This window comes from Caretta caretta, chromosome 3 (genome assembly GCF_965140235.1).
Source record: "Caretta caretta isolate rCarCar2 chromosome 3, rCarCar1.hap1, whole genome shotgun sequence".
NCBI lineage: Eukaryota > Metazoa > Chordata > Testudines > Cheloniidae > Caretta > Caretta caretta.
In genome coordinates this window covers 98,361,394-98,373,772 of record NC_134208.1, presented here as the reverse complement: position 1 = coordinate 98,373,772, position 12,379 = coordinate 98,361,394, and the positions used below count along the sequence as shown (strand labels likewise).

Genomic DNA, 12,379 nt, shown 5'->3' with positions numbered 1-12,379 from the left:
TTGTGGTGTCCTGCTGCTTTACTGAGGCTGCTGTCTGCCACACACAGCACTTTCTGTCATTCAGTTAAGAGCAAGCACAGTGTGGGCTCTGAAGCTGGACTAGCAGCTTAATGTTAGTAAGGACAGCACGGCGATAAGGACTTGAAAACAATTTATTTTTAAAATCTTGCTTCCTCTTTCTCCCCCCAAGTCACAGGTAGGGGAAGTTGTATAGGATGTGTGAGGGCTCTGGAGGAACCAGCACAAGGTGTGAAGAGGATGGAGTGTGGAGTAGATCTGAGGATCTGAGAGGAAACAGCTGGAACGGTGAGGGGCAGGTTGGGGGATCTGATCAGAGGTTCCAGCTCAGGAAGGCAGCAGCAAAAAGACTGGGCAAAGAAAGTAATCAGTTATGAGGCTTAGGAGGGCAGGAGAAGCTGGCTAGGGATATGGTATCAAAGTCACTTTCCCACGCACCAAACAGGAAGTTCACATTCACTTTGGCTGAATTCAATGGGAAATGTGCAGGCTCAGCACCTCTGGCAGTAAGTCAATGTGATGTGCAGAGCCGGATTTACATCTTGTGTGCCCGCAGGCACAGCATCTTCAGTGACTCCTTGCCTAGAGCTGACCTTCGTGTTTTCCATAAAAAATGAAACTTTGAACCCACGTTTAGGTTTTAGGCACCCTTGGAACGCTGGCACCCCAAGGCACCTGCCTACTGTGCCTAATTGGAAATCTGGCCGTGGTGATGTGGCAGAATGAGCACTGAGTTGGAAGCCGGGAACCCCCAAATTTGAATCCTGCTGCCACTGACTCACTGTTGGAGGCCTTGCAGAACAATCTGTTTCAGTTCACTGGGCATCTGTAAGATGAAGACCTAGTATTTACCCACTTAACCCCCAGGAGTGTTGTGAAGATTAATTGGTTTCAGTCTTACAGTGTGTTGAACATATGAAGTGCTATATAAATGCTAAGTATCTGAAAAATCAGCTTAGATGTCTCAAGATGAGTGCCTGATCTTGATTAAAACAAATGTTGGTGGGTGCACAGTTTGTGTTATGGTAAAGGCATGCTCAGGTACATTCTCTGCTTTGCTGTGATGTTGCTACAGGATACAATGAGTATTTCTCCAAACTGCAGGGGATGTTTGAACAATTCAGTACTATTAAGCTATACAATATAATTTTAAAGGATCCATTTGGATTTGTACAAATAATGCCAAAGTTTTAACTCTGATTGTCCTGAGTCTTTTAAATACAATGTCATCACAACCCAAGTCACTCAGGGCTACCCTAGATCACTTTCTGTTCTGTTGTGACAAACATAAGGCCCAGGAAAAAATGGCAGGAGTGAGGAGCAGATGTCCCTTTTATCACACTGCCATCCATAGATTTTTTTACCCTTTGGAGGCAGAGTTTCATTTCAAAAGGCACCAAGTTCTACTCAGCACCATTTCGGAACAGACCCTGAAAACAGGGGCTCCATTCCCACTCGGAAGTGTAATGAAATGGGTAAATACATTCCTTGAGCAGTGAATGAGTCCAGAGACGGGTGCTGGAATTCTGAGCTAGCAATGGATTCTGCAGGAACTTTGGAACTGTGCACACTTGCATGTTTTTTGTTGATGCAACATATTTCATGACAAAAATCTGTTGAATATTTACCCCCGTGGTCCCCAAAATTTTTACAGTTGTGCCCTCCCCATCTTTGTCCACCGCCTCCCCCAGGAGCTGAGGCCAGGAATAGGCCCACAGCTTGGAGGGGGGGGGAGCGGGGGCAGGGGAGCTAGGACAGAGGCAAATGGGCCAAGGCTGGGTCTGGGGCCGGAAATGGAGCTGCAGCTGGGGGCCAAGGGTGGGGACAGGGATGCAGCCAGACTGGGAGCAGAGCCATGGCCAGGAGGCTGCAGCCTGGGGTGGGGCTGGGGCTGTCAAGCCCAGGCCGGGAGTGGAGCCATGGCCAGGGGCTGGGGCTGATGCTGGGGCCAGGAGCCGAGCTTGGAGCAGAGCAGGGCTGGGTGCACTCCTTCCTCACTCCCCGTGGGGGCTGGCCTCCCCCACTCCTGAATGTTCAAGGCACACCCCACAGTTTGGGGACCTCTGATTTATCCTTCCTGTGGAAATGATCCGTGAAGGGCAAAAGTATTTAAATATGTACTTAAAACCCTTGTGAAATTTCACTGAAAAAGCCTTACTGTGCATGAGCAATAGCCTCTTTTTAAAGGCTCTATTTAAACCTCTATTGGATGGTTTCCTTCTTCCTCTCACACTCCCACATCCCTCCCCACCAAAATGTATTATATCTTGGTCTGCTCAGTTTCCAGACATCAGTTTTTCATTGTTCACCATTGCACCAAATCACAGCTGTATCTGGTGAAGAACATCCCCTCCCTCCATTTCAAACTTCAACAATTGTTTTTATTGTGCTTTGGGGAGGGCAGGAAGGATTTGGGGCAGAAAAACATCTCTGTTAGAATGAGACCCTTTATGGCACGTTTTTGCCTGTGGTGAATTTTGCCGCCGAGTTATAAGCCGTTGAAATAAGAAGTTTAAAAAGGAAACGCTTAACTGGAGTTTTTTGAATGCATCGCATAAGACAGGGAAGAGAGCCATCTAGTGGCTTCTTAACGTTCCTTCCTTCCCGGGTTTCCCCTTTTGGTAAAGATATTAGTTTCCTCTGTTCTTAAAGGAGTGCCTTTTTCCTGTGCCAGTTATTCTTTTTCAGATAACAAATGAGCATATTTACGCAAGTTCACAGATTTTTTAACCCACCTCGTCACTCTGCTTATTGTGAGAAACTCTGAATGTTCAACATTCCTCTCCATTTCTCAAAGGGCTTGTCTCAGTTACATTCACTTTTTTTGTTTTATTTTTGTAGCAATGGGAATAACCATAATATTGTCTTCTGGGTCTCTTTTGTTACTGGAAACAATTTGCAGTCAAGGCCTGAATAAGGTTATACCAGATCTACTGTTGCCTGGTGGAAATTTGTTGCTTTATTTATTTTTAACTCTAAGAAAATGCTTAGTGTTTTCTGTCCATAACCCATTATGACTTTGTATTGCATTCCATTTTCATTTCCTGCAACACTCCACTTGTCCTGGTCCTGGGCTTCTACTGAAAATAAGTGTGAAATTGATCATGGTTTTATGGCATGGATATGTGTGACAGTATATTGTAATAGAGGTTAGAGGGAGAATTTGAACTCAAGTTGCCATATGTGAAAGCCCAGAACTTTAACCAAATGGGCCATCTAACTTTTGGAATGAAGTGGCTGAGAGTCTATCATAACTTTGCTCCTGTCTCTCCAGGCTCTCAGCTTTGACCTTTTGTTGAACCTCCTCTTTAGGCCTATATTCAACTATAATTTATAATTTGCAAGTTCTGCAGGCAAATAAGAACTCTGAAGTTCTGCTCTTTTGTATGTTTATGAGAAACCTCTTTATTGTCCATGGCCTTTCTGAAGAATCTTTTAAGTAGCTTTGTTCCTTTTTCAGGCTGCCCAATGAACTTTTGAAATAAAGGCTTGTTGTCATGTGTTAGAATTTGTGTGTTTAGGGAGACAGTTACAATTCTTGACTACAAAATCAGGGCCTCTTGTCAGTATCCATAACTGTAGATATACTCTGCCCTTGAAAAAATTATGTTAGCATGCAAGATAACTTGGCTTGCCGATGGATCATTCAAGAAGGCTGCCTTGGGATACAAGTCACAATCAAAAGGTAATTGTTTCTTTCCAAATGGAATAAATCAGTCCTGATCTTCTGCTGTTATATTTCAAGTTTCCTATGAGCTCTCACCATTTCCAATTGTGTTATCCCCTTTATTTGAATCTGTCCTTTTGCCAGGTGTCACTTTTAAACACTCCGTTCCCTTATTCCTTGGCATGCAGTAAGCTAAATTTTGTTGTTATGTATGCTGGTGTAAATCTGGAGCAATTCAGTTGAAACAAATGGAATTACTCCAAATTTGCAGCCCTTGTCAATGGGATTAGAATTTGGTCTGGTGGATCAGTATGGTATTTTGATTTGATTCTGATATCACTTACGCTGGTTTTAACATTGGTGTGAGATCAGAATCAAGACCTATGGCTCTACACTATAGCTATAAGAGAAATGTGGTGGCTGGAGTGAAATGATCCCTGTATAGTTTAATTCTAGAAAGGGCTCTGAGGATTGTGAAAGGCCCTGTATAAGAAAACAAAACAAAAAGATAATTCTTTATCTAAGTTAGACTGCTCTTTTTCTTTAAAAATACTTTCCTAAATACTGAAAACTAAGTTCAAAAGTGTAGGCTTACTTTCAGTCAGGTTTAGGCTTAGCTATGGGTACACTGCTGTACTTATCTGTTGCAGAATCTTTCTTTGCTGCTTGTGTCAATAAACTGCTACTTCTGTTTGAAAAGAGTGAGGTGCCTGAGGATTTCAAAATAATTTCCCACAATGTTATGGTATTGGTATGTGTTTACTACCGAAAAGGGTATCTGCAGCAATTAAGTGTTTTACAGATGGATGTATAGTATTGTATATGCCAAAGCGAAGAAATATCTCTATAGTTTTAGCCTGAGTTTCTGAAGACAGTATAATGTGCCACTCCAAGTCTTTAAAGATTACAGTAAAAGATTTATGATCTATATCTTATAGCATGTGTGACTCATAATAAACGTCCTCCAAAGGTGTAGTGCCATGTCCAGCAGTGATTGCTCCAATAAATGGGTCTCCCTCTGCAATACAGTCCTTTGTAACCATATAACAGCTTTACTTTCTGTCTGGAAAGGCACAGTTTTGTCAAAATGTTTTATGCCATTACATCGCTCTCAACATTTCCAGAAAGCACGGCAGTTGTTGGTTTCATATTTACTCCCACGTTTTAATATGACACAGCATCATAGCTTTTCTCCTTTTTATTCCGAGCCTACTTAGAATCATAGAATGTCAGGGTAGGAAGGGACCTCAGGAGGTCATCTAGTCCAACCCCCTGCTCAAAGCAGGACCAGTCCCCAATGTTTGCCCCAGATCCCTAAATGGCCCCCTCAAGGATTGAACTCACAACCCTGGGTTTAGCAGGCCAATGCTCAAACCACTGAGCTATTCATTGTTGAGACTTAAAATAAATGAATACATAAATAAATAATAAAACCAGTAGCTTATTCTGGATATAAATGGGAAAATTTCATAAACGTTGCAATGCATCAAATTACAGAATTCTTATCACACTTATTTAGAGAGCATCCCCTCCTTACTGTAGCCACATTTGGGAGGTTTTTGTACTTGTTTCAGTGGTCACAGCTATTATTTTTGGAACTGTCTCTCTTGCTTAGTCTTTCAATATAAGAACACTCGGGTTATCTGCAGAGCCATTTTTCTGGGTGTCATATAACTGTAGTAATAGATTCCAGTGAAGAACCCTTCTGTCTCAAGTGTGTGAGATCTATCGAGTGTCTACAATAGTTTTTGGGTGGTTTCTTTCAGAAGAGTTCAGGGGTCCTATGCCCGGCATAACATTACTGCCCATCTCTGCTGATGGCAGCTTTGGGTGGGAATGGCCTAAATAGGCCAGGAAAGGTAGTCTTGTGGTCGAAGCACAGGCTGGAGTGAAGAAATCTTGGTTCTTTTCCCAGTTCTGCCACACACTTCCTGTGTGACACCGAAGTACTATAGTTTCCCCAGGTGTAAAATCAGGGTGGTAATATATGCCCACATCACAGGGATATCAAGATGTTTTATTCATTACTGATTTTAAAGCACAATCAGTGCCTTGTGTTAAAGACAAAGCATTCTGAATATTATTTATTATTATTTATGCAATATTGTTCAGTAGAATAGTAAATGTTTCTGTATGGCTGGGTAGGCGAGTGTGCACATGCACACTGTGTGCTAAGCTCAGTATGCAGTTGTCAGGTAAAATTTGCTTTGGTCACTTTTAGCCTCCTTTATTATTTCAATGTCTTATATTTTATGCCTTACAGATAAGTTCTGTGCAGATTTACAACTTCTGAAGAATGCTGCAGCCTCAGTTTGTACTAAAATGATGCATCCCCAGTACTTTGATCCTTGCATTCGCCCCCAAAGACATTTTGTATTTGCTTTACTATAACCCACCTTACTTCCTGAGGCATTACGTAGTTACCTTACCTTTATGGCTTTGTACCTTTTCTTCTAAAGGTTGAGTCGTAGTAGAGGTTTTTTGGGCAATTCTTAACTACTGAGGTAAATTTTTCTGGTCACAAGCTTTTAGTTGTTATAATGGTCAGATATGAAATTCCCTCTATTTACTGGTCTGTGATCCTTTTTAACAAATTTCCATGGTCCAAATCCTGAAGATTTTAACTCAGTCCTTCCTGTGGCAGAATGCTCACTGAAGACAATTGGCAATTCGTGGCTCCGTTGAAGTCCAATGGCAGAGCTCCCATTGACTTCAGTAGAACCAAGAGTTCATCTAATTGGAATTCTTCTTCAGAGGTGTCTGAGTAATACTGAATTAGAACATCAGGATTTGACCCTAGATGTTTAGTTTTCAGAGTAACAGCCATGTTAGTCTGTGTTAGTCTGTATTCGCAAAAAGAAAAGGAGTACTTGTGGCACCTTAGGGACTAACCAATTTATTTGAGCATAAGATGAAGTGAGCTGTAGCTCATGAAAGCTTATGCTCAAATAAATTGGTTAGTCTCTAAGGTGCCACAAGTACTCCTTTTCTTTTAGATGTTTAGTGTAGTTATAAGGTGTATTTTTAAGTATTCTGTAAATCTACTACATGTGTATATTACAATGAGGGATGCTAGTGTGCTACAGATTTCAATCTAAACTGAAGTGAAAATCTAATTTGTGTAACCTGGTTTATTTTTAAATGTCTGAGCTCTCTATTTTAATGTATTTGCAAAGTGCCTTGGGGAACCATTGCAAAGAAGTGGCTCTAAAAGAGTGGTACAGTAGCTTGATAAGATTATTGCAAGTGTTAATCATATGCTTCAGAATTGTGGGATTTCCCCTTGCATGGCTATTTTTGATGTCTAGACTTGTTTTCAGGTTACTTTGGACAACACAAAATAAAGACTATGAGTGTAACACATTGTGTTAATTACTAGGATTAACATATAAAAAAATGAAATCTAAATAGAAAAGAATAAAAGACAAAGATATTTTTAAAATATGTTCTTATTATTCCTGTTAGTTACATAGTATGTTCTCAGGTTTTTCTTAATTTTGTAAACCCCGAGGAAAAGATTGGTTAAAACTTATTTCTGTGCTGAAATGTCCCCAACCATCTGGGCTCTGAGGACAACCTGCGCGTAAATTGATCTCCACTTATTTTTTTTCCTTTATCATTCACCATTAATGTAAACTATACATTTATGGAGGCTGTGACAAGTTTATTGAAAGTTTTGTACATTTCTGTTTTGAAATGTGTTAATTTTTGTCCTGGCTAAAATTTGGACATTTCTTAAAACTTTTATTAATATGGTCAGGACAGACTGGTGTCACGTTGGTGATACATGTAGGTCTGGTGCAATACAAAGGAGGAAGAAGAGATCTCATGTTTGAAGAAGGGGCCCATAGTTTGCTGGTGTGAAATGGCAGAGCTCTGTTAACTTCACTGGAGCTATGCCACTATCCACTAGCGGAGAATATAGCTCAGTGATTACAGTATATGTTTCACTGTTTTTTTCTTCATTGCTGTTAAGTATTTCTTCTGACAATTCTGTCCTCTTTGTAATGTGTTCAGCTGTATTTCTCTTTCCACAAATCCCTGAGATCCTTGTGAATTTTACCACTGCTACAAGCTTTGCTTGATATCATAGTTCTTTCACAATTATGAACTGTACTGCGTAACATTGTACAAGTTGTACTACACAACCTTGTATAGAATCTTGTGATGCAGTGAACCCCTGCTGATGTATCTTCTAGTGCAGGGGTGGCCAACCTGAGCCTGAGAAGGAGCCAGAATTTACCAATGTACATTGCCAAAAAGCCACAGTAATAAGTCAGCAGGCCCCCATCAGCTCCCCACCACCCACTTCCAGCACCTCCCGCCCACTGGCAGCCACACCGATCAGCGCCTCCCTCTCCCTCCCTGCACCTCCTGATCAGCTATTTTGTGGCATGCAGGAGGCTTGGGGGGGAGAGGGAAGAGGAGGAGGAGCGAGAGCACGGCAAGCTCAGAGGAGGGGGTGGAGTGAGGGCAGGGCCCATGGCAGAGCCAGGGGTTGAGCAGTGAGCACCCCCAGGCACATTGGAAAGTTGGCGCCTGTAGCTCTAGCCCTGGAGTCGGTGCCTGTACAAGGAGCCTCATATTAATGTCTGAAGAGCCGTGTGTGGCCATAGGTTGGCCACCCCTGTTCTAGTGTTTATTTCAGAAAATACAACTATAGGTAAGCCCAAGAAAGTGTTAACTGTTTTTTATCTCTCATTATATGCTCTGATATTACAATATTTTCATTGTTGTTTCAGTTAGGATTAATTTTAGCCATATGTGTGGTACAAGATTGATCTGATGCAGAAGGGCTACACTTCTTGCACAAGTAGATAGATTTTGATCATTAGCTCTTATTCACTAGTCTGCATCTCAGCTGTTCTGTTTTGAATTGATTGGCATTTCAGTTATACATATTTATACTTTATAAAATGGTGACTGTGGTTAGGCAGAACTTACATGCAATTACAAAGTAAATACATTACAGTTATGGTTTTGATAACTTATTCATATTATCAAGTTATCAAAACCATAACTGTAATGTATTTACACTAGAATTGCATGTAAGTACTGCCTAACCACAGTCACCATTCTATAAGTATTAATATATATAATTAAAATGCCAGACGTTTGTGTGTGTGTGTGGTATTTGTCATGTACTGTATCATAAAACTCATTGAATTAATTAGCAATACAGTAAGAACAACTGACTAAAAAGAAAGATATTTGAAAAGAAACAGATAAGGAAATCTCTCTCTCTCAGACACACACACACGAGAGAGAGAAAGGCTATGAAATATGTCTTAAAGGTAATTTTCTGTACCTAGAATATCTTCTCATTCTAGTCATGTTACTTTGTGGAATACATGCCTCCAAGGCGAGCATTGCAGTTATTTATAACTTACTTTAACGAACAGTAGATTCATGTTCTAAATCCACAGAAATGACCTCAAGTATGACTGATGCGCTCCCTTGTCACATTTGTGAAAAGTATCTAGTTTGGACTAACAATGCAGACAAGAAATCAATCACGCTGTTCTATGTAATTTCAGAATCTCTATGTAGACACCACTAAGAAACCGTGCTCAGACCAAGCTACTGCTGTTTCAGAATTACAAGTTAGTTGTCAGAATGATTTAGTGCACTGGGAGAATGAGGACGACGTGACTGGGACAGCAACATTACTGGACACCAGTGTGATTAAAGGTCAGTTAAGCTTTATGATTTGAGTTATTAATATAACAGCACTGAACCTCAGCCCTGATAAATGCTTGACGTGCGGAAGTATTTTGCATGATTCAGTTGGAACCTGTGGATCAGTCAAAGGAGACAAAATGTGAACCTCTCTTTTCTTCCTGAATAAATGCCATAAGGCAAACTCTCAGCAGCAGCATGGTATTAAACTCAGTTTGACACTGCAGCATGAATATTCAGTGGTTCTCAGGCCTGCGTGGAGAAGATGCTGCATTCATTTACAGTCAATCTTTTTAAAAGACTGATGATTCAGCCCTTGTCAAGGTTCCTCCCCCACACTGAAATCTAGGGTACAGATGTGGGGACCTGTATGAAAAACCTCCTAAGCTTATCTTTACCAGCTTAGGTGAAAACTTCCCCAAGGTACAAAATATTCCACCCTTTGTCCTTGGATTGGCTGCTACCACCACCAAACTAATACTGGTTACTGGGTAAGAGCTGTTTGGACGCGTCTTTCCCCCCAAAATACTTCCCAAAACCTTGCACCCCACTTCCTGGACAAGGTTTGGTAAAAAGCCTCACCAATTTGCCTAGGTGACTACAGACCCAGACCCTTGGATCTTAAGAACAATGAACAATCCTCCCAACACTTGCACCCCCCCTTTCCTGGGAAATGTTGGATAAAAAGCCTCACCAATTTGCATAGGTGACCACAGACCCAAACGCTTGGATCTGAGAACAATGAAAAAGCATTCAGTTTTCTTACAAGAAGACTTTTAATAAAAATAGAAGTAAATAGAAATAAAGAAATCCCCCCTGTAAAATCAGGATGGTAGATACCTTACAGGGTAATTAGATTCAAAAACATAGAGAACCCCTCTAGGCAAAACCTTAAGTTACAAAAAAGATACACAGACAGAAATAGTTATTCTATTCAGCACAGTTCTTTTCTCAGCCATTTAAAGAAATCATAATCTAACACATACCTAGCTAGATTACTTACTAAAAGTTCTAAGACTCCATTCCTGGTCTATCCCCGACAAAGACCAGCATATAGACAGACACACAGACCCTTTGTTTCTCTCCCTCCTCCCAGCTTTTGAAAGTATCTTGTCTCCTCATTGGTCATTTTGGTCAGGTGCCAGCGAGGTTACCTTTAGCTTCTTAACCCTTTACAGGTGAGCGGAGCTTTCCCCTGGCCAGGAGGGATTTCAAAGGGGTTTACCCTTCCCTTTATATTTATGACAGCCCTGTTGGCAAAGCTGAATGAGTGAGTTGTGTAAAAATATTAAGATGTCTCAAGTCACATTTTTATATTTCTAAGAAAAAATTGAACTGAGAAAATTAATTGGCTTTTATTTATTTATACTTTTTATGTACTGTGTGTTAGGATTTCCTATATATTTTCACCATCTGTTTTGGTGTTCTATTTTTTTTCTTTCAGAGCATGTTAAAGCTGAAAAGCTACATGACATGGGGCCTGATCCAAAACCTATGACGTCAATGGAATAACTGCCTTTGATTTCAATAGGGTTTGGATCAGGCTCATGGCCCATCTTAATGGTCCACCCATCATATCTATCCGATAATGGGACTTCCACATGTAGTGTGTGCAGGACTGGGCCCTGGATGTCTATCTGCATGCAATCAGTTGAGTGGTTTCTGCTAGTAATATAAAAACATCACATAAAGATTTTCTTTATTGCCTTGTCATTGAATGTGTGTGACTCCCAACTATGAAATTCAGGACATTACTTTGAAAACCTTGCATATTGCAACTCCTCCAAAAATAACATAGTGTTCATAAAAAGGGATTCATTATTAATGCTCTGAAAGTAATTTGTTTGAGGGGAGAATTTCAAAGGCACAAGGGGCACCTAACTCCTGTTGAAAGATAATAGGAGTTTGTCACCTAGCTCCCATTTGTGCTGTCACAGTCCAGGGCAGCTGCACCTCTTTCCCCCTGAAGGTCCAGCAACGGCACTTTCTCTAGGCTTCCAGCTCCTCAGCCATCACCTCTCTTGGATGGAGACCCATGTCTCTCTCCTTCCTGATTGGGGTATTTCCAGGCTGCACAGTTCCCTGTCTACACTGCGAATTCCTCAGCAAAATCAGACTGCCTAAGCAGGCCTACTTTGTCTTCTCAGAGGCTATAAACAGTACAATTGCCCATAGGTATAAGTTACCACACAGCTTTCTCAACAAGCACATTTATTCTTAAGGGAAAAGCACTACAGAGAAAACATATTGAAAACAATAAAAGAACATACACACATGCTAATAACCTTACCAGAGATCCTCCCACATTCCAGCAAGAGCTCTGGCTGGTGAACAGTCCTCCTTCAAACCCTGGCGAGGGTTTTTCTGTGGTTACCAGTCTGTAACCGTTTTGGCTCAGAACAAGCACTTAAGAATTGATGAATTGCTCCTTTATGCTGTTTGATCCTGGGAGCAGGTAATTCATAGACAAAGGTCCCCTCCCAGGGCAAAGCTTCAAAAGATCATATATGGGGGAGGGGGGTGAGGCGGCATTTGCATTCCCCACCTCCCATGTATTTCCTAGGAAACCTACTCAACTAACAGTTAATTCTTATCTTTGCCCATTGATTAAAAGAGTCCTTTGAAGCTCATAACACTTCCCCAGGTTTAGATTAGACATGTCTCCTAGACAAGATACATAGAAACATTTGCATTTTAATACAATGAGCTCCTAAAATACTTAACCTTAATTTTGATATGGTTTAACTTAATTCAATAAGGTTTATCCAGGATATTGCAGGAAATTGACATACCTGTCACATGTGCCTTTGAAAATCTCCCCCACATTGGTATTTTTTGTCGAGTGAATGTGTTTGGTGGCTGCAAAAGAGGAAGGTTCCAGATTGTCAGGTCTGGAAAATTAAGTCCTCTGTTTAGTCCCCACAACAGATATAATTAGTAATGAGCAATCTTATTCCGAAGGGACCACTTTCAGGGCTTTAGAGTCTGACCCTGAAAACCATTACTCGTGCTAGC

General features: G+C 41.0%; 1 protein-coding gene across 1 annotated transcript in view; it reads left to right on the top strand.

Annotated features, from left to right (window-relative positions):
* Positions 1-12,379, top strand: part of THEMIS (thymocyte selection associated) — a 121,847-nt gene that overhangs the window by 81,475 nt on the left and 27,993 nt on the right. Inside the window, exon 5 of the mRNA XM_048844603.2 lies at positions 9,223-9,376. Coding sequence (XP_048700560.1) covers positions 9,223-9,376 — 154 coding nt within the window. The remainder of the gene's footprint in view (positions 1-9,222; positions 9,377-12,379) is intronic.